Raw genomic sequence first — 16,861 nt, forward strand, 5'->3', positions numbered from 1 at the left:
ATCAAATTGTAAGGCGCTCTGGGTTAATGAGAGTAGGTGGTCAAGAAGAAACGTGCAGAAATGTAAACAGAAAGCTTCTGGTTACTTGATTAAACTGATAACTTGTTTATGGAGGTTCAAGAATCCATTAAAGGCATTTAACGGTTGGTTGTTCAAAACCTTGCTGTAACTCTTGGTACAGTTCCATAAGCTGACAGTTATAAGTTTCTTCAGCCCTTACTATGTGCCACAAGTCGCGCTGAGAACTTCAAATGCATTCGTTTATTTAATATTTCCAACATCCCTATGAAGTAATTTACTTTTATATTTTGTCCTCCTTTACAGATAGAACACTGAGGTTCAAACAATTAGTAATGACAGGGCTGGGATTTAAATCCGCATGTGACCCTGCTCCCCCCAACCCAAGATCTTGCTTTTTTAATCACTTAGTGGTTAGTCTTCCCAAAAGAGAGGAAATACCTCTAAGGGATGAGGTGCCTATCTATCCATTATGGCACCGCCACCCCAGAGATAAATCCTCACCAAGAAACTCCCACACAGGAAAGACTGCCTCATCAGAGCAAGAGGCTCCACCCTTGACACATACACCCGGGATCAGCACTCCCAAATCCACTCAGAGGGCCGCACCCCCACCCCTTAAAGAACCTCTGCTTTGCCCAGCGGGAGACTCCACTCTTGGGTTCAATCTTTTAATTCAAACCCTCTCCCATTTCTGAGGCCCTCTAACCACCCTCCACACACCACCATATTTCAGAGGAGGTCCAGCTGCGTAATTGCGTGCCCAATGCAATATGAAAATGTGGCGTCCCTTGTTTAAAAAAAAAAAGAATTTCAAGAATGAGACAGCAGAGTTTCAAACCAAATCCTGGGACCCCTCATCTGGGACTGCACTGGTCACTTGCCCACGGAACCGACCCTGCTTCGGAGATACCCTTTTAGTGAAGGGATTGGCCAACTCGGTCAGAATCAGTAAATCTTTCTGACCTGGAGTGGAGGAGGGGGAACATAGAATACCCAACTTCCCAAGACTACCCTTATTGGAGAACACATCCTGGGACAACCTCCGTAAACTTGGAATCACTTCTCTTGGCTTGGGCTGAAGCTCCCTTCGCACCTTTCTAGCCGCTGGGTGGTCCTCGTGACCCAGCCCCAGCTCCACCCGCCGGGAGTTTGGGCCTCACCGCATGCGGCCCATTGCCGGGGCAACCGACGCCGAGAGCGGTGCATTGTGGTTTGCAATAAAATGCAGGCGAAAGATCCTGAGGGAACCATTGAGCCCATGGGCCAATGGGAGAGTCCTGGTGGCTGCGTCAAGCCAATAAGGACGTCCAGCGGGAGGCGGGGCCGGCGGGAGCAGGGCGGGGCCTAGGCACTAGGCGGCGGCGGCTGGCTTGGGGCTCCTTAGATGCGCCACGGCTTCAGTAGCGACCGCTGCTATTGTCGGGTCTGAACCTCGCCAGCCCCTCCCCCAGGAGACTGTTGCGGTCGGCCACCCCCTGCTCCTTGGTGAGCGACAGGGGTCTCCGCTACCTGGCTTCGTTCCCTGCTGGACTTCTCCCGCCGTTCGGTCCGCGCGGCCCGCGCTTCCTGAGAAGTGGGGTGGGGGGCGTCGTCCCGGGGTGGCATGGCGTGGGGCGGAGCGGGCTGGGAACGCTGGCGCTTCGCGGGCGCAGCCCACCCCGCAACTTCTCACCCTTTACTTGGGCCTCGCCCCCCAGGTAACCATGTGTGACCGAAAGGCCGTGATCAAAAATGCCGATATGTCGGAGGAGATGCAACAGGACTCGGTGGAGTGTGCTACTCAGGCATTGGAGAAGTATAATATAGAGAAGGACATTGCGGCCCATATCAAGAAGGTGAGGATTGGGCGCGGGCGTGGGGGTCTCGGGCAGTTTGCGCACAGCTGGGGCGAGTTACAACTTAGTTCCTTCTCCCCGATCCTGGGTCCCCAGGGCGCTGGCAGAGATTCTCCCGGCCTGCGAGGCAACGCGGGTGTAGAGGTTTCCAGAAAGGAGGCAGATGAATTTTTGCACTCCTCCTGAGAAGATCAGACCCTCAGCGCCCGAAGTTTTTTTATTACCCAGCTCCGCGGGGAAAGCGCCACCTAGCAACGGTTTCTAGGATCAGGGAGCAGCGGTTCCCCCTTCTGCATGGTTGCTGCGCCGAGGATCCATCTGGGTGTTTGTGAGGGAGAGCTGCGTGGGTGTTTCCAGCAGGGCCGGAGGGAGATCTTGCCAGCCTTCAGTGGGGAGTCAGTCGGCAGTTGAGGGAAAGTGGGTGGTAGTGGTGGTTGGGGACTGGGGTGGGGGCTTGGTGAATGGCAGTCTGTAGAAAGCTGGCAGGCCTGCCAACTTCTCGAGCTATGTTTTCTGGAAAGGGAGGAAGCTGGCAGCCTAAGCCGTGGGAGGGTTCCAATGGAGAATGAGAAGATGAAAGACTTCAGACAGAACAGACATACCTTTTTTGACAAAGGCAGCAAGCAGTGCGTTGGTCTAGCTTGTAAGAATGTTATTCCCTTTAATCTAAAAGATGTTCTGGTTGCCTAACTAACCAAAGACTTGTAAGAATTTCAAAGAAAAAGATTAGCTTTGGCCCCTGCCTGGGGTTATCTAGTGAAGAAATTAACTCAGGCATTCTAGTCCCTAGAGCCCTTTGGAATGAGGAAGATAGGGAATTACTGCATTTTGCTATCCTTGAGGACCAGGTGGTAGGTTAACACCATCAGGGTAGAGGTGGGAAGGAGGGCTATTGACGTTAAAGATGAAGTGTCTTGTCCCTTTAGATTAATGATGTACAGAGGTTTAGATGCTAATTGAAGCTTTGTTCTTTTGGAATTTTTACTTTCAATGATACTGGAAGGACTTTAACAATAGAGTATGAGATATAATGGAGTATTTTAGGCTAAATATTTACTATTTTCTTGGATTTGGGGGTGATTGTCAAACTGTAGGAGCGTAGTTTAGTTCTGTTTAGACATAAAAACATGATAAACTAGAACTGTTACCACCTGCTGTCAATGAATAAGAATATTATAGAAGTTATGAAGGTGGAATTAGCATGATAACAAAGCGCTCTGTCTTTGAGGCTGCCCTTTCTGCCTTTTACCTCCCCAGCCTCTGCCCTGCCCATCCTAGCCCCAGCTTAGCTCAGATTGCAAGTATGTTTGCATTAATGCACTATGTAGGCGACTTGGAGCTGGGGAACATTTCTTTCATTCTAAGAATTTGCAGATGCTAATATTCCTTTTTTCTGCCCCTACAGGCTCTGCTTATCTAGGAGGCAAACTCTGACCTCTGGTTTAGCACTAAAATTCTAGTGTTCTTTTTCTCCCTCCTCCCCTCCCCAGGAGTTTGACAAGAAGTACAACCCTACCTGGCACTGCATTGTTGGGAGGAACTTCGGTAGTTACGTGACACATGAAACCAAACACTTCATCTACTTCTACCTGGGCCAAGTGGCCATTCTTCTGTTCAAATCTGGTTAAAAGCATGGACTGTGCCACACACCCAGTGATCCATCCAAAACCAAGGACTGCAGCCTAAATTCCAAATATCAGAGACTGAAATCTTCAGCCTTGCCTAAGGGAACACCTCAATCTTTGAACCTTTATTGTGTTGTTTTGTACAGGGCCTTCTCTGTACTAATTTGTTGTGGTTATAAACCAATTAGCAAAACAGCTTACATTTGTATTTATTTTCTATTGCATACCTCTCTGCCCCATGTTTTTCTCTTCAAAGTCCATTCCTTTAAAGAAAAAATAAATCTGTTGGAGAAGTATGTGTTAATTACGATTTGTTCAAATAATCTAGGGTTGAAGATGGCATACCATTTGATCTCGAGTAGGTTGGTGGGGGTGAGTCCTTGAAGTTTCTGCGGGATATAATAGTCTAGCTTGTTCAGTACTCTTTTGAGTTCCATTCTTGTCCATCCTGCAACTGTTGTGCATGGGAGAATAATACTCAGAAGTGCATGTTGAGAAATGCATGGCAGAGAAACTACTGGATTAAATTTAACTCCTAATCTGATACTTTCCTTAAGTGCTCATTTTGTTAAAAGATGTTGCTCTATAGTGTCCTGGGCCTTAGGCCTCAAGTGATGAATGTATAGTAGAACTCCTTTAAGCGTTCTATGGCTGTAAAATGGAAATAAGCTGGTAAGAAAGTAGGACTAATGAGAAATTCGCTAGGCTCTAGACGGCTTCCCCTCCCTTGCCTTGGCCAAAGTATATTCTAAAGATTAAAGGTGGTCTTAAAAGAGAAAAAGCATTTGAGCAGCAGCCCTCCATGTGATTCTAATAAAGTCTTTGCAGGAATTTAAACTTAAGCCTGCTGTGCTGTGCTTTAACATGTGAATTGAAGCATTCATTAAAAGACCCAATTAAAGCTGTGGATAAGTCAACTTCATTAAAGTTTCCTGCTATCAATTTTAGGACAACAAATATTTTATATGAATAAAAGCAAATATGGCAGAGTTGGCTTTTGTGGGTAGAGAGGAAATATTCCAGAGGCTGAAACAACCCATACCCACTTTGGTAAGCTGCAAGAAAGGTCCTGGCTTTCAGTTTCCCTGTGTTCTTTTCAGTGTTCACATGAAGTAAGGTTTTTTATTTTGGCCCTAGGTCTATGAGATAAAATTAGGATGTCTGAGCAGCCCTTGCCTCACAGAGGGGGTGACAGACTTGAAATGACTGATGACTCCATGTTAAGAGCAGCCTTAGGTCTGTAACATCTTGAAGATTATTTTTCTTTACCAGAATTTGAACTTTTAGAAGTACTAGTGAAGCTGAGCCATGTTAGGACAGGGAAAATTTCAGGGTAGAGAAGCAAAAAACTTACTATTTATAATGGCAATTAAAATGGGAGAAGAGTATTTTTCCCCTGCTTTCTGAGGGAAAGAAGGATGAGGAGGAACTGTGGAACAGGGGACTGCAATTGGGGTGATTCAGGTTTGTATTTCTATGAATAGACATAATTCATCTTTTTTTCTAGCTACTTTTCCTCTTGTAACTTAGTTATAGTTGTTTGAAACCCAACAGGAATTTGGCCTCCAAAGCTGTTATCAGTCTTGTCCATTTTAGTTCTACATTGAAATAGTCTCCAGGAACAGACCCTAAAGCTGCTTTAGTCCACAAACAGCAGGACATTGGGGAGTTCTAATTTGATCAGGCCCATATCCATTGCCAGGAAATGATAGCTTTTAAATTTTATTTCTTGATTCAGATATGAGAAAACCACATTGCCACTGAGATGGGACTGGGTTGAGGTTTTATGAAGTTCCTTCCAGCATCTGCATTCCTTTCAGCATTTTCAAAGGCTTCAGCTGGCTGGAAACAAAATGGAAGCTAAAAGTTTTTTTCTCAGGTTTAGCACTTTATTGAATGTTTTCAGGTGCTGTTCTATGAGACAGTTGTAATATAGAGAGCTGTATTTGGAAGCTTTTCAAATGAGAGGGCAAGATTCTGTGGGTGAAGGTACTTAATGACCCTTCCTGTGCTGGGACAAGAGGCAGCATTATTTGAAGCCTTTTGAAGTAGCCTTGAACTAAGGTATCTGCAGTTAAACTGCCAGCCAACTCACAGGTTGATTTTTGCAATTTCTTAGCAAGACCCTCAAAAACTAAGCTTCATTCACACTCAAAATATGGCCTCATTTTAACATGAGTGGACTGTATCGAGACAAGCTCTGCCCAGCTCTGCCGGAGTACTGGAGCAGGTTAGGCAAGGTAAATAGTTATCAGACTTTTTTTTTTTTTTTTTTTTGCTATAAAATCCTTTCTTCAAATGTATTCTGGCAAAGAAGCTCTCCATGTAAGACATGAAAGCTGGAAATTGCTGGTACATTTATTCTTTCAACAAGGATTTGTCAAGTTGCTTTCTTCATGACCGGCACCGAAAACACAATAGTGGCTTTTGGTAGAAGAGGACTGAACGAATAATGACAAAAGTTTTTCTCACTTCCCCTCAAGAAAAAATGACAAATACTACACAAACTAAATGCATTTAGTGCTTCAGTGCGTATTTCTAGTTGCGATCCTTAGCCCTCTAACTCGGGCCTTGGCTTTTGGCCCTGGACTGTCTGGACTGAAAGGTGGACTCAGGTACAGCTAGGAAGTTCTCTGGTTCAAATCATCGAGTTCAAATGACTCATTATGCAGAGAAGCTACAAAACACTTCAAAACTGAGTTTTAGTGCTGGTTTTAACGACACACTGGACAGCCAAGAAAAATTAGTAGGAGTTAAGCAAAAAGTACAGACCAAATAAATACCTTTGGGAGAAAGCCTGAAGCAGCCCTTAAGGAAAGCTGCAGTAAAGTGACAGAAACTTGTTTCTTTCACTTGGAGATTGGTCACATCAGAACATGAGTCCAAGGCAGATAGCCTTAAGAGATGTTCTGCTGCTGGTCTCACTAACCAGATTATCCTTCAGCTCCAGGCTTTCCACAGGATGTGACTGGTTCATGCTCCAGGATCTTAAAGGAGTTACAGTTTGAAGCCAGAATGAATGGCTACAATGCCTGACGTTAGATTTTCATAAGTCACTTTCTGAAAACCTGCATCTTCTATCATCTCCTTGAACTCCTCCTAAAACACAAAGAAAGATATAGCAAAAATCACCTGGATTTCAACCGTAGGGTCTTTGTTGTAAGCTGTAGAAGTTCTGTACCTGAGATGGGAACTGTCGGATGCTCTCTACCAGGTATTGGTAGGACTTCCAGTCTCCTGCAATCACCTCTCCCAGGACAGGGATGACCTGGAAGCTATATACATCATAGAGCCTAAACAAAAAGGCAAAAGATTAGAACATGACCCTTGATAAGAAGCAGGAAGATCTAAGCCTGGGCTCATAAACTCACATGCCTATAGGGAGGGGTCAAGCAAGTACCTGAAATAGTGGGCCAAATGGCAAGATCAATAGGATGTGGTGACAGGTACAGTTAGAAGGACCATAAAGTGGGGGAGGGGTGGCTACTACTCAGCTCTGACTATTGCCATGTGGAAATACAGGCTTAACCGAGGGTCACCACATATCTGATTTCTCAAGTGAAGCTGGAAATCCAGGTTTTTATGTAAAATTTCCTTATTTTAAAAATTTAGACATCTAAGTCCATTTCTAAAATACCAAGAATCAAACAAAATACAGACGTTGGCCCACTTGAGTCTCTGGTTACTGGTTTGAAACTCTTCTGGCCTAGGTGTCATCATTTAGAACTGGCTAACCTCTGAGGTGGCACTGTCCCTCAGGGACTCTGGGACTCTGAGCTATGAAGTTTAGGCTTAGAGCTTACTGACTATTTTCTCTCCATTTTGGGATGGGAAGCTCTTGGCTAGATGATGAAAATAAAGCCCTGTTAACAATGCCAACCTGGATACGAGGGGATTGTTCACTTGGCTAAACTCCAGACAGAGAAACCGTCCTCCTGGCTTCAGGACCCGATGGGCTTCCTGGAGTGCCTGAGTGAGACAAGGAACAGAACACACATCTCAGCAGCCCTCACACAACTCTGGGAGGCTGAGAACCCTTTAGCTTTCACAGGCATTATACCAGCTACTTCCCACAGATCCCTTGTTCACTCTCAGCTGCTAAGCTGTAACAGCAGAAATAACCCTACAATCTCCTAAATGCTTTAGGCATCCTGCTGCCCATGACTAGAGAAGTTTGCTTGGAGTAACCTAAACTGACTCAGATTGGCACAACCCCCATGGGGGTCAATTTTAGAATGATTAAAATCACACTGAATATTCCTCTTTGATCTAGCAATTTTACTTCAAGGAATCTATCCTACAGAAGTGCATCTACTGTGGAAATGACATGTATATGGGTTATTCACTGCAGCACAATTTGAACAGCATAAGATTAGAGCATCTTAACCATTAATGAGAGACTGATTAAATTATGGACTATCTATGCAAATGGAATCTATGCAGCTATTAAAAAAAATAGCCAGTATTCTTTATGTGCTGACATGGAAAATCTGCAAGGTATATTTTTAAGGAAAAAAACAGCAGTAGGCAAAGCGTTTCAAGGCTAGTATTCGTATAAAAGAAGAAAGAAAATATATATACTTAATATGCACAAAACATCTTTGCAAAGATGCATTAAGAAATTAGTGACTATAGGGGGAAGAGGCACTGACTGAATGGTTGGGACACAAGGGTGAAGACTTACCAATACATCATTTTGTGCCTTTTGAACTTTAAACATTTTTTTTTAATTTAAAAGGAATAATAAACTGGCTACATACACAGGACAGGTCATAAAAACCAAGCTAGCACACACCATAAAGGATGTCTCACCCAAAGCAGGGAACCAGGCAACCGGAGTCCACACTAGAGATATGAAACTGGTTGCCTTGCTCAGCATCTTCAAATGTTTTGGACAGAAAGAAATAAATGATGAAGAGCTGAACACTCCCTTCTTCCTACAGAGGAACCATGAATCTAGCAACCTTCTGCCAAAAGAGGGTTTGAGTGTCTTTTTCTGTGCCGGCCAAGGAAATGCCTCTGATCTGCAAAATCACAGAGTCAGATGGCTTCACAAATGAGAGAAAACAGATGAAGTAACAGAGAAGACCGACAGTCTCAAAGATGTAAATACCAGCCCAAGCAACAAAGGCGTCCATGGGGATCTCTCTGTGATTCTGTTTTTTTCTTTCAATTTTGTGAGCAGGAAAATTGGCAACTTAAAGGATTAAGACCTCTAAGCCTGAAATGTTCCACTAAAGAGCTGGGCCCAGAAAAGGCTCTCTCCCTCTCCTCATCCACTCCAGCAGCACTAATATCCTGAGTCACACCAGCTGAGGAGGCAGCCATTCATACCTGATCGATGTGTGTGACATTCCGGATCCCAAAGGCAATGGTGTAAACATCAAACTTATTGTCATCAAAGGGTAGTTCTTCGGCATCTCCCAATACCCAAGCAAGTCCTGAAACAGAAGAACAGTTCCAGTCTCAGTCTGGGGAGTTGTCTCCTCTGCACGCAGCAAACTGTCAAACCTGAGGAGGGGTTCGAGGAACCCCTGAATTTGTAGTCAGCCAGACAGAAGTGTAGGTAGCCGGGATGTCCTGTCTGCGGCTGGCTTGTGAAGTGGGAGCAGTCTTGTGGCATCAGTGCTAACTTTGGGTAATTAATGTCAGAACTGAACTGAATTGCTGGACACCTGCTTGGTGTTGGACAGCTGGAGAATTGTTTGGTGCCTGGTGAACATCCCACATGTGGTATCTGAAGTGGCGTCAGAAAACACGTATCTGCCTTCTCCACTGGACTCCTGGCCACTGTCTTCAAAGTATCCCCCCGTCCCAAGAACTTGAAGATGGTGTCCTTGAAGCTTAGCAGGAAGTCCCCCAAGGCTTTGAGTAGAACTTGAGTACTTAGTAGTGCCTCACCATCAAGCAGTTTTTATCCAACTAAGTGTTTTGTGTAGAGCACTGTGGTTAAAAAGGCCCAGGTCCTGGGTTGCCTGGGTTCTAATTCCAGCGTCCCCATTTATTAGTCATATAATCTTGAATAAACTACTTTGCCTCAGTTTCCTCATCTGTAAAATGGAGTCAGTAATAATACCCACTTCAGGGGTCATTGTAAGTATTCTAAGTACACAATTTAGCATAGTTATATTGGTTTTATTGGAGTCATAGAGAAGCAAAGTGTCTAGACCCCAAGTCTGGTCATGAATTCAGCCCCTGTCAGGGTGGCTGTGTCCTCTGAGGGTCCTGATTCAGCTTTAACATTATTCACCTTGCAGTGAATCCGACATAAAATATGACACAGAAGGAAGGGACTATAGAGGAAAAGTAAATAAAAGACATCTTCCTCGAAAGCACACTAGCAGTATTTAACAAGGGCCTTAAAAGTAAGCATACTCTTTGACCCAGCTATTTGATTTTTAGGAGGGAGATATTAATGACATCACCATCCAGAGCTACTGCTTACTGGGGCCATGATGGCAGGGTCTGTGTTATCACGTTACCTTCTCACATCCTCATACTGACTCCATGAGACAGCTGTTAGTATCCTTCAGGTGAGCAAAACTGAGTTTCAGAAAGGTTAAAGTAGCTTGCCCAAGGCCACGCAGATGGATTAGAACACAGGCCGTTTTACTCTGCAGCCTGTGTTTTTACCAGTTATGGTACAGTATCCTCCTACTGTGAGGTGGTTTTATTTTCTCCATTTCATAGATAAGGTAACTGATATCCAGAGAGTTTAAATACTTATCCAAGTTTATATAGTCAGTAAAAAAAAAACCTAATGAATGTATGCAAAAATGTATAAATAAGGATGTCACAAAGTTGTGTTATATGCAAAAACATTAGGAAAAAAGGAGAGATCAACTGGTTATTGGTTATGTAAACTGGTTATGGGAATCATAAAACATTTGTATGGGGGACTATCATGAAAAATAATGATTTTAAGGAATTTCTTAATAACAAGGAAAAATCTCATGATACAATGCTGAATTAAATGAAGCAGGATACTAAATTGTCTACACAGGATGCTCTCAATTTCATAAAAAGGAAAACATTCAGAAGAAGATAGGAAGGAAATATATTAAAAATTTGAGGAGTATCTCTGGATGTTGAAATTGTGGTTAACATTTACTTTCTTATGAGTACTTTTTCAAATTTTTGCATTTCTGAAATCCAAATTTTTCTCAAATATATCACTTTAATAACCCATCAAGTAATTTTTGGGGGGGGAGTGTGTAGGGGGAAGAGGTAATTAAATTTATTTATTTACTTAAATGGAGGTACTGGGGATTGACCCCAGGACCTCCTGCATGCTAAGCACACATGCTACCCCTGAGTTATATAACCTCCTCCACCTTTAAAAAATCTTTTTAAGGTTCCTGCCCTCCAAGCTCCCATTTGGGGAGGAAGTGCTACCCATAAAACGTAAATAAAACACATCATAGCACTAAACATAAAAATGCCTCTACTCGTTAACATTTACAATTATTAAATACTTTCTAGGATCCTTCTATTTAGTTTCAAACTTTTCTGCATGATATTCTTTGCAAAGGCATTATTATTGGAAATTGATAAAGTGAGGAGGAAAGATAAAGCTGTACTAAGCAGCACTTAGAGATTCATATGCAGGTAGACCTGTCCTGGCAAGAGGGATTCAGAAGTGGAGCACCAGCCATCACGTCTGTCTTTGTTCGCCACACTTCGTAGCTGAGCATGAGAGAGAGGGAAACACATTTCTCAGTAGGAGTAAGGAGACATAGTGCCTTTGTCTAGAAATCCTAGTGACTGTCGGCCTTCTGATCCATGTTGATGGTTAACAAAGGAGTCCTTCATTTAGGGGGCCAAGTGGGCTGCAGTTCGTCTAGGCAGCTTGTTCTCGGGGTGGGGGCAGGAGGAGGAGGAAGAACTGACCTAAAATAACCATAGACACTCATGGTGGGGGCGGGAGAGGAGAGAAAAGCTGATGTTGACAGGAGGGACTTGGCTTTCTTTGCTGTGTCCCACTGCCTGTCGCAGGGGCCGCCTGCAGTGCCTGGCCGGCGTGGAAGAGGGAGCCACAGCATCTCTGAGAAGCTGGGTAAAACATGCCGTAGCTGCCACATCAGAACTTCTCCTGGGGCAAAAAACTGGGGGCTAATGTATTTCAAAATATTAAAACAAACAGCCAAACGTAAAAGGTACATTTTAAAGCTAGAGCAGAAATTGTCCATCTGGAGGCTGCAGTAGGTTCCTGGAGAAGCACAACCACTTTCCTACGGGCCATTGAGAGCAGCACCATGCGAGGGAAGCCGGATGACTACCATTTACAGGTGTCCTTTCAACTGTATCACGTGGGCCCCTGAGATGGGGGTATCACGCTGGGATGGACGGAAGAATGCAAAAGGTTTTTTCTTTTTTTGGGTGGGAGGGTGAGGGGAGACACTTGGGAAGGATAAAAAGAAGAGGAAGCAAGGCTGAGTGGGCAAAACCGTTTGACCTTGATGCAGATCTGATAAAGCCTCGGCCTACCCGACTTGGAACTCTGGAGCAAAGACTGCCTGCAAAGAGAGTCTCGTGAGGGAAATGCCCAGGCCCCAGCACCCTGTGGTGCTCAGTAACTGGCCTGGTTTGAGAGCTGAGGTCAAGTTTAGTTCTGGGTGGGGAATGAAATGGCTCAAGAATAGGGCACTGGGGTCACCAGTGAGCTGCTGGGAATTAAAAGCCAAACTTCTGTCTCAGGGCCCAAGAGCTGAGCTCTGAAGATCCAGCTCCAGTTTGGGATCTGCCATTTAAACTGTGTTACTTGAGTGAGATACTTAACCTCTTTGGGCTTTGGTTACCTCCCCTGTCACACAGGGGTGATGACCTAACTCCCTGGGTTGCTGACATAATGTGCATAATGGCACACAAATTACCTTCAACGCCTACCTATCTATACGTTTTTAAAACCCGGAAAACAAAGCACTTCAACATTGTACCTATTCCATCTTATTTTATGAACGTACAAACATTTCTTCTGTGTCCACTTTCTGCAGGACTCACCAGCTTTGTATCCTCGGGCACAGGCTTTCTGTTTTCCCATCTTCAGCATCTCCTTGTTGATGTCACAGACCATGACACGAGAACCGCCCAGTGAATCCTCCTGATTCTGGTACTTTTTGGCAATTTCTTCCCAGGATAAATTTTGCTGGGCCCTTAACTGCCTCTTCTGCTTTCTCTGATGCTGTGCCTGAACATAATTCAGGAACCGGAATGCAATGTCACCTGTCGGAAGCCAACAGGAGGAAAGATCAAACACAAACACAAACAAAAAACCAGCATGTCTTAAACCCAAAGGGAGCGAAACAAAGGCACAGGGATTGAGGAGCGGATACTCTGTGCTTTTGGTTGACATTCAGTTAAAAAGAAAAGAGTAATTAACTTTGTTAGAAGTGTATCAATTTTCAGTTGCCATCATCAGCCTAATGGTAGGTGAACTAACTCATTCCAAGAAGAGACTCTAATTTCCATAAAAGGTGCACAGTGGTACCCGAGGATACCAAACTGGACATTACCTGTGCCTCCAGCAACATCGAGCAGCTGGGTCCCAGGAAACGGGTGCATCTTCCAGAGCAGCAAATCCTTCCAAACACGATGGATACCAAGACTCATCATATCATTCATCACATCGTACTTCTTGGCCACACTTTCAAACACCTGATAGACTTGACATGAGAGAAACATGACTGCACTATTAGTAAGATTAACCTGGAAAAGTCCTAAATGAAAAGAGGAAGTTTTCCTCCCTGAAATTAACTGTCTTTGCAAGGTAGAGCCAAGCCGCAATGCTTGACACTCAAATCTACACCTGAACATTACCTCTTTTAAAAAAGGCTTAAACTACTTCATGTAAGAAAGAAATCAACCTCTTTTCTGTTATCTATCTTTACCTAGGACTGCTACCCTGTAATAACTCCATGCACATACTTAGTGCTAAATAGGTTTCTGTTTTTTTAGAGGATGGGGGTGGTGGTGGAATTTTTCTAATACTATTATATTAAAAGACAACAAAATCCATTAGAAAGACATATGAAAAATAGATGCGAAGACCTCAGCTCATCTCTGCCTGCATTGCTGAGAAAAACTTCAGGTACAATTTGGTGGGCAGATGGATGGCAGGATGTGAATCAGGGCCAAGTCACACTGTAGAGGGTCCTCATGAATCTTTTCCACAGGGTCCAGGCAGAATGTGGAATCTGGGCTAGCTGGACAGATAAGGAATTTACTATCCAAAACACTTTAAAGCACAGGCTACATTAACTTTTTTTGCAGCTGTGTTTCTGCCCATGCGGTGAGAATATCAGCGCTAGCCCCCTACCTGCCTGCCGTTAAGGCTGAATTTGGTAATGAAGGGAAGATACTTTGAGTTCCTCAGATGAATTGTGCTGCTTAGATCCAAAACGTTACTGATCTCTGCTGAGTCAGCAGAATATAGAGCCCCTCCTTTAACTCAGTCTTGAATGCCTATTCTCAACCTCAAAGCTTGCTCTTTGCTTTTGAACATCTTTGGGGGTATTCAGAGGGACACTAAGGCTCAACCCACTGAGTGTAAGCCCTCTTTGCTCCATGTGGTTCTAATATGCAAGAATGTCAGTTACTGTGGTTTAGTTAAATAACACCAGTTCTCCAGCAACATCATTCAAATACAATGGTATATTAACTGTGACTAATTGCATAAAGTACAAATTTTGCTAGTAGTTCTTCAGTCCACAAATCACTACATAAATAACAGATGTGCGTCATGATCAGAAACCAATCACGTCACTTCTTTCAGTTTGTAGGCGGTTGGTTACATCAGTTACTCAGTTCACACGCAGACAGCAAAGCATGTTGTTGTGTTACCTCCTTCTCTCTCAGTTGTAAATCCCTGTGGCATTTTGTGAGATAACTGAAAGAGGAAATGAAAATGAAAGTGCAACAAAATAATGAAATGTGACAATGCTGAAAGTGAAACTGGAGTAGAATGTCAATGGAGTTACAGGAGAAACATGTCAGTGGGAATGTTGCTACTGCTGCCACTGGAGGGATTTTAAACATGCAGCCAGAGGAACTTTGGGAAGATGAATTTAGGGTTGTAAATGAGAATGTGGTTGTGATGAAAAGGCTGAAGATGTCCCAAAGGAAATGATGCCAGCAAAAAAATTCACATTTAAGGAATTCTTGGAGATACTTCATGACATTGAAAGTGAAAGGATAAAATGTTGGAAGTTGATTGAAACTTAGAAAGGAGTATGGTAAAGCGCCAAGGCATGGAGAAAGTGCTCACTCCTTATTGTAAGTTATGACGAAAAGCTAGCAAACACTTCTTAAACTACTTTTGGTAAAGTTTTTACAAAGGAATGAAACAACTTAATTCTCAGTCTAAATTTTTATTAGGATGTTGATTTAATTAAAAATTTAAACAAAAATTTAAAAATTCTAATTGCATAAATTAAATCTCATTTTCAGGTGTGCTAAATCAATACTAACTTTACTATTTTTCCCTCCCTCATACATTTATAACTGACAATAAGAGAGTTTTTGATGTTTGATAATTTTTTAAGGTCCTGGAACAATTGCAATTTCTCCTATTTATCATTAAGTTCACTGTCATGATTTCAGTTTGCATGGTCGTTTTTACTGTCCTGCATCATTGTGCAAAGGGAAGACTGCCTGTACGTCAGTCTTGGCTCCCAATCTGGAAGCCATATTTAGCTCAGTGGTAACTCTTCCCCACTGCCATTGTATGAAATGTTGTTTATATATTGTAAAGCACAAATCAGAAGTTAGGCATTATTAGTATTTTGTAAGCAACACATGTGGATTCAAATCCCAACTATGCCATTTAGTAGGAGTTTATTCATCCATAAAACCAGGCTGAGTTCCTATCTCCTAGGCTTGTATTTAATTAAAAGAATTATGTAAAATATTTTAAAAGGTTTGATAAATAAAATTAGTTTACTATGGTTCTACTTGGCTCCACTTATTTCACTCCACCATAAGTTATCGAGCTCCTAATGTGCATCAGGCACTGAGGATATAGACACGAAAGAGCCACTGTCCCAGCTTTCTGGGAATTCACAGTGAAATAAATGTTAATTCAAATTCAGTATTCAAAGAGTTATAGTAGAGCGATGTGTTTAGTAAGGTTGAGGTGAGAGGTAATGCAACGTTAGTCTTTCAGATGATGGGAAATTCCATTGTGGGCTCTTTCTCTTATTTCCTGGGTGACCACACACCAAGTGAAGGAACCTCTCAGAGCCTCACCGTAACCATCTGTAATATGGACATAGCACCTTTCACATTACAAATAGTTCAGTTGGAGTTTTAAAACAGTTGTTTTTCTTTTCCATGCCTATGGCACAGTGCTGGACACAAAGAAACTGCTCTACAATATCTAACATTTATTGAGCAATTACGAAGTGCCAAGCACTGTTCAAAATTCTTTAGTGTATGAAGTAATCTAATCTTCACAAGAACTCTACAAAAGAAGTTAACTACTATTCCTACCTAGCAAATTTGGAAGCCGAGGCACATGGAAAAAGTTTCATTTTCTTTCTATAAAAAATGGCCCATCCTTTTTATCGAGAGGTAAAGAACGTGGGCTCTGTAGGCAGACCAAACTGTGTTGGACTACTAGTTCCCCCACTTACTAGCTATGTTAAATTGGGCAAGTTTTGCTTAAACTTTAAGTCCCAGTTTCCTCATGTGTAACAATACTCACCACCGGGAAGTTGAAATGAGAATTGAAAACGTCTGCACATTGGGTAGAACATCATAAACGCTCAATTGGTGGGATTTCGTGATAGTTACTCCACTTAAAAAGAGAAGGCGTCTACGTTTAGCAGGGTCAGGCTGGGGGTACTCCTTATAGGTCAGGACCGCACAAGCTCAGCATCAGAGCTGACAGGACGTTACATCAACCCTTAGTATGAGCAGAAGAAACAAGATCGCAGATCCCACCATCCGCCCTCTCGCCCCTTTCACCTTTGCCCCCCTTCTCCTCTTCCGACACAGTCTCAAACCCGAAGTGCGTTTCCGTTGCCCGCTTCTCTTGGGAAAAGGGTCGTGCACCCAGCGGGCCGCTGGGCCAGCAGCTACGAAGCCAGGGAAGCCTGCAGCCCGGCAACACCGGCGACCACCCACGGCCGCAGAGGCCCCATACAGCCAAGCTCCTGGGGGCCGCCATCTTGATAGTCGGGTGACCGCCGCCAGACAGTACGCCGTGTTGCATCACTCGATGGCTGACGGTGGCCGGCCGGAGACATTATTAGCCGAACGCGTCCTGAAACCTGATATTAAGGAGCTTAGCACGATCTCTGGGATCCGGAGTCTATTTAGCCTTTGAATACCCCAAATCCCTTTCTCTCTCTCCCCCAAATTGAATATAGAATTCACCAGGAG

General features: G+C 43.5%; 2 protein-coding genes across 3 annotated transcripts; one reads left to right on the forward strand and one right to left on the reverse strand.

Annotated features, from left to right (window-relative positions):
* Nucleotides 1-1,348: 1,348 nt before the first annotated feature.
* On the forward strand, nucleotides 1,349-3,777 carry DYNLL1 (dynein light chain LC8-type 1). Of its 2 annotated transcripts, none has more exons than XM_006204810.3 (3): nucleotides 1,349-1,506; nucleotides 1,719-1,856; nucleotides 3,347-3,777. In XM_006204810.3, exons 2-3 carry the CDS (start codon nucleotides 1,725-1,727, stop codon nucleotides 3,482-3,484), a joined length of 270 nt encoding a protein of 89 aa, XP_006204872.1. In that variant the 5' UTR covers nucleotides 1,349-1,506; nucleotides 1,719-1,724; the 3' UTR covers nucleotides 3,485-3,777. The 2 variants fall into 2 exon arrangements, with proteins under 2 accessions (XP_006204872.1, XP_072809482.1); XM_072953381.1 differs by lacking the exon at nucleotides 1,349-1,506 and adding an exon at nucleotides 1,548-1,567.
* Nucleotides 3,778-6,177: 2,400 nt separating this feature from the next.
* On the reverse strand, nucleotides 6,178-16,681 carry COQ5 (coenzyme Q5, methyltransferase). The gene is made up of 7 exons (XM_006204811.4): nucleotides 16,445-16,681; nucleotides 12,994-13,143; nucleotides 12,482-12,703; nucleotides 8,816-8,922; nucleotides 7,362-7,450; nucleotides 6,663-6,774; nucleotides 6,178-6,580 (listed from the first exon to the last, which is right to left on the reverse strand). Exons 1-7 carry the CDS (start codon nucleotides 16,644-16,646, stop codon nucleotides 6,479-6,481), a joined length of 984 nt encoding a protein of 327 aa, XP_006204873.1. The 5' UTR covers nucleotides 16,647-16,681; the 3' UTR covers nucleotides 6,178-6,478.
* Nucleotides 16,682-16,861: the final 180 nt, after the last annotated feature.

The sequence above is a fragment of the Vicugna pacos genome, chromosome 32 (genome assembly GCF_048564905.1).
Source record: "Vicugna pacos chromosome 32, VicPac4, whole genome shotgun sequence".
Classification (NCBI taxonomy): domain Eukaryota; kingdom Metazoa; phylum Chordata; class Mammalia; order Artiodactyla; family Camelidae; genus Vicugna; species Vicugna pacos.

Coding starts and splice junctions, on each gene's coding strand:
- DYNLL1 (XM_006204810.3), top strand. CDS start 1,725: ATGTGTGACCGAAAGGCCGTGATCAAAAATGCCGATATGTCGGAGGAG. Junction 1,857..3,346: donor TTGCGGCCCATATCAAGAAG/GTGAGGATTGGG, acceptor TCCCCTCCCCAG/GAGTTTGACAAGAAGTACAA.
- COQ5 (XM_006204811.4), bottom strand. CDS start 16,646: ATGGCGGCCCCCAGGAGCTTGGCTGTATGGGGCCTCTGCGGCCGTGGG. Junction 6,775..7,361: donor AACAATCCCCTCGTATCCAG/GTTGGCATTGTT, acceptor CTTTTTGTTTAG/GCTCTATGATGTATATAGCT. Junction 6,581..6,662: donor TCCGACAGTTCCCATCTCAG/GTACAGAACTTC, acceptor TTTGTGTTTTAG/GAGGAGTTCAAGGAGATGAT.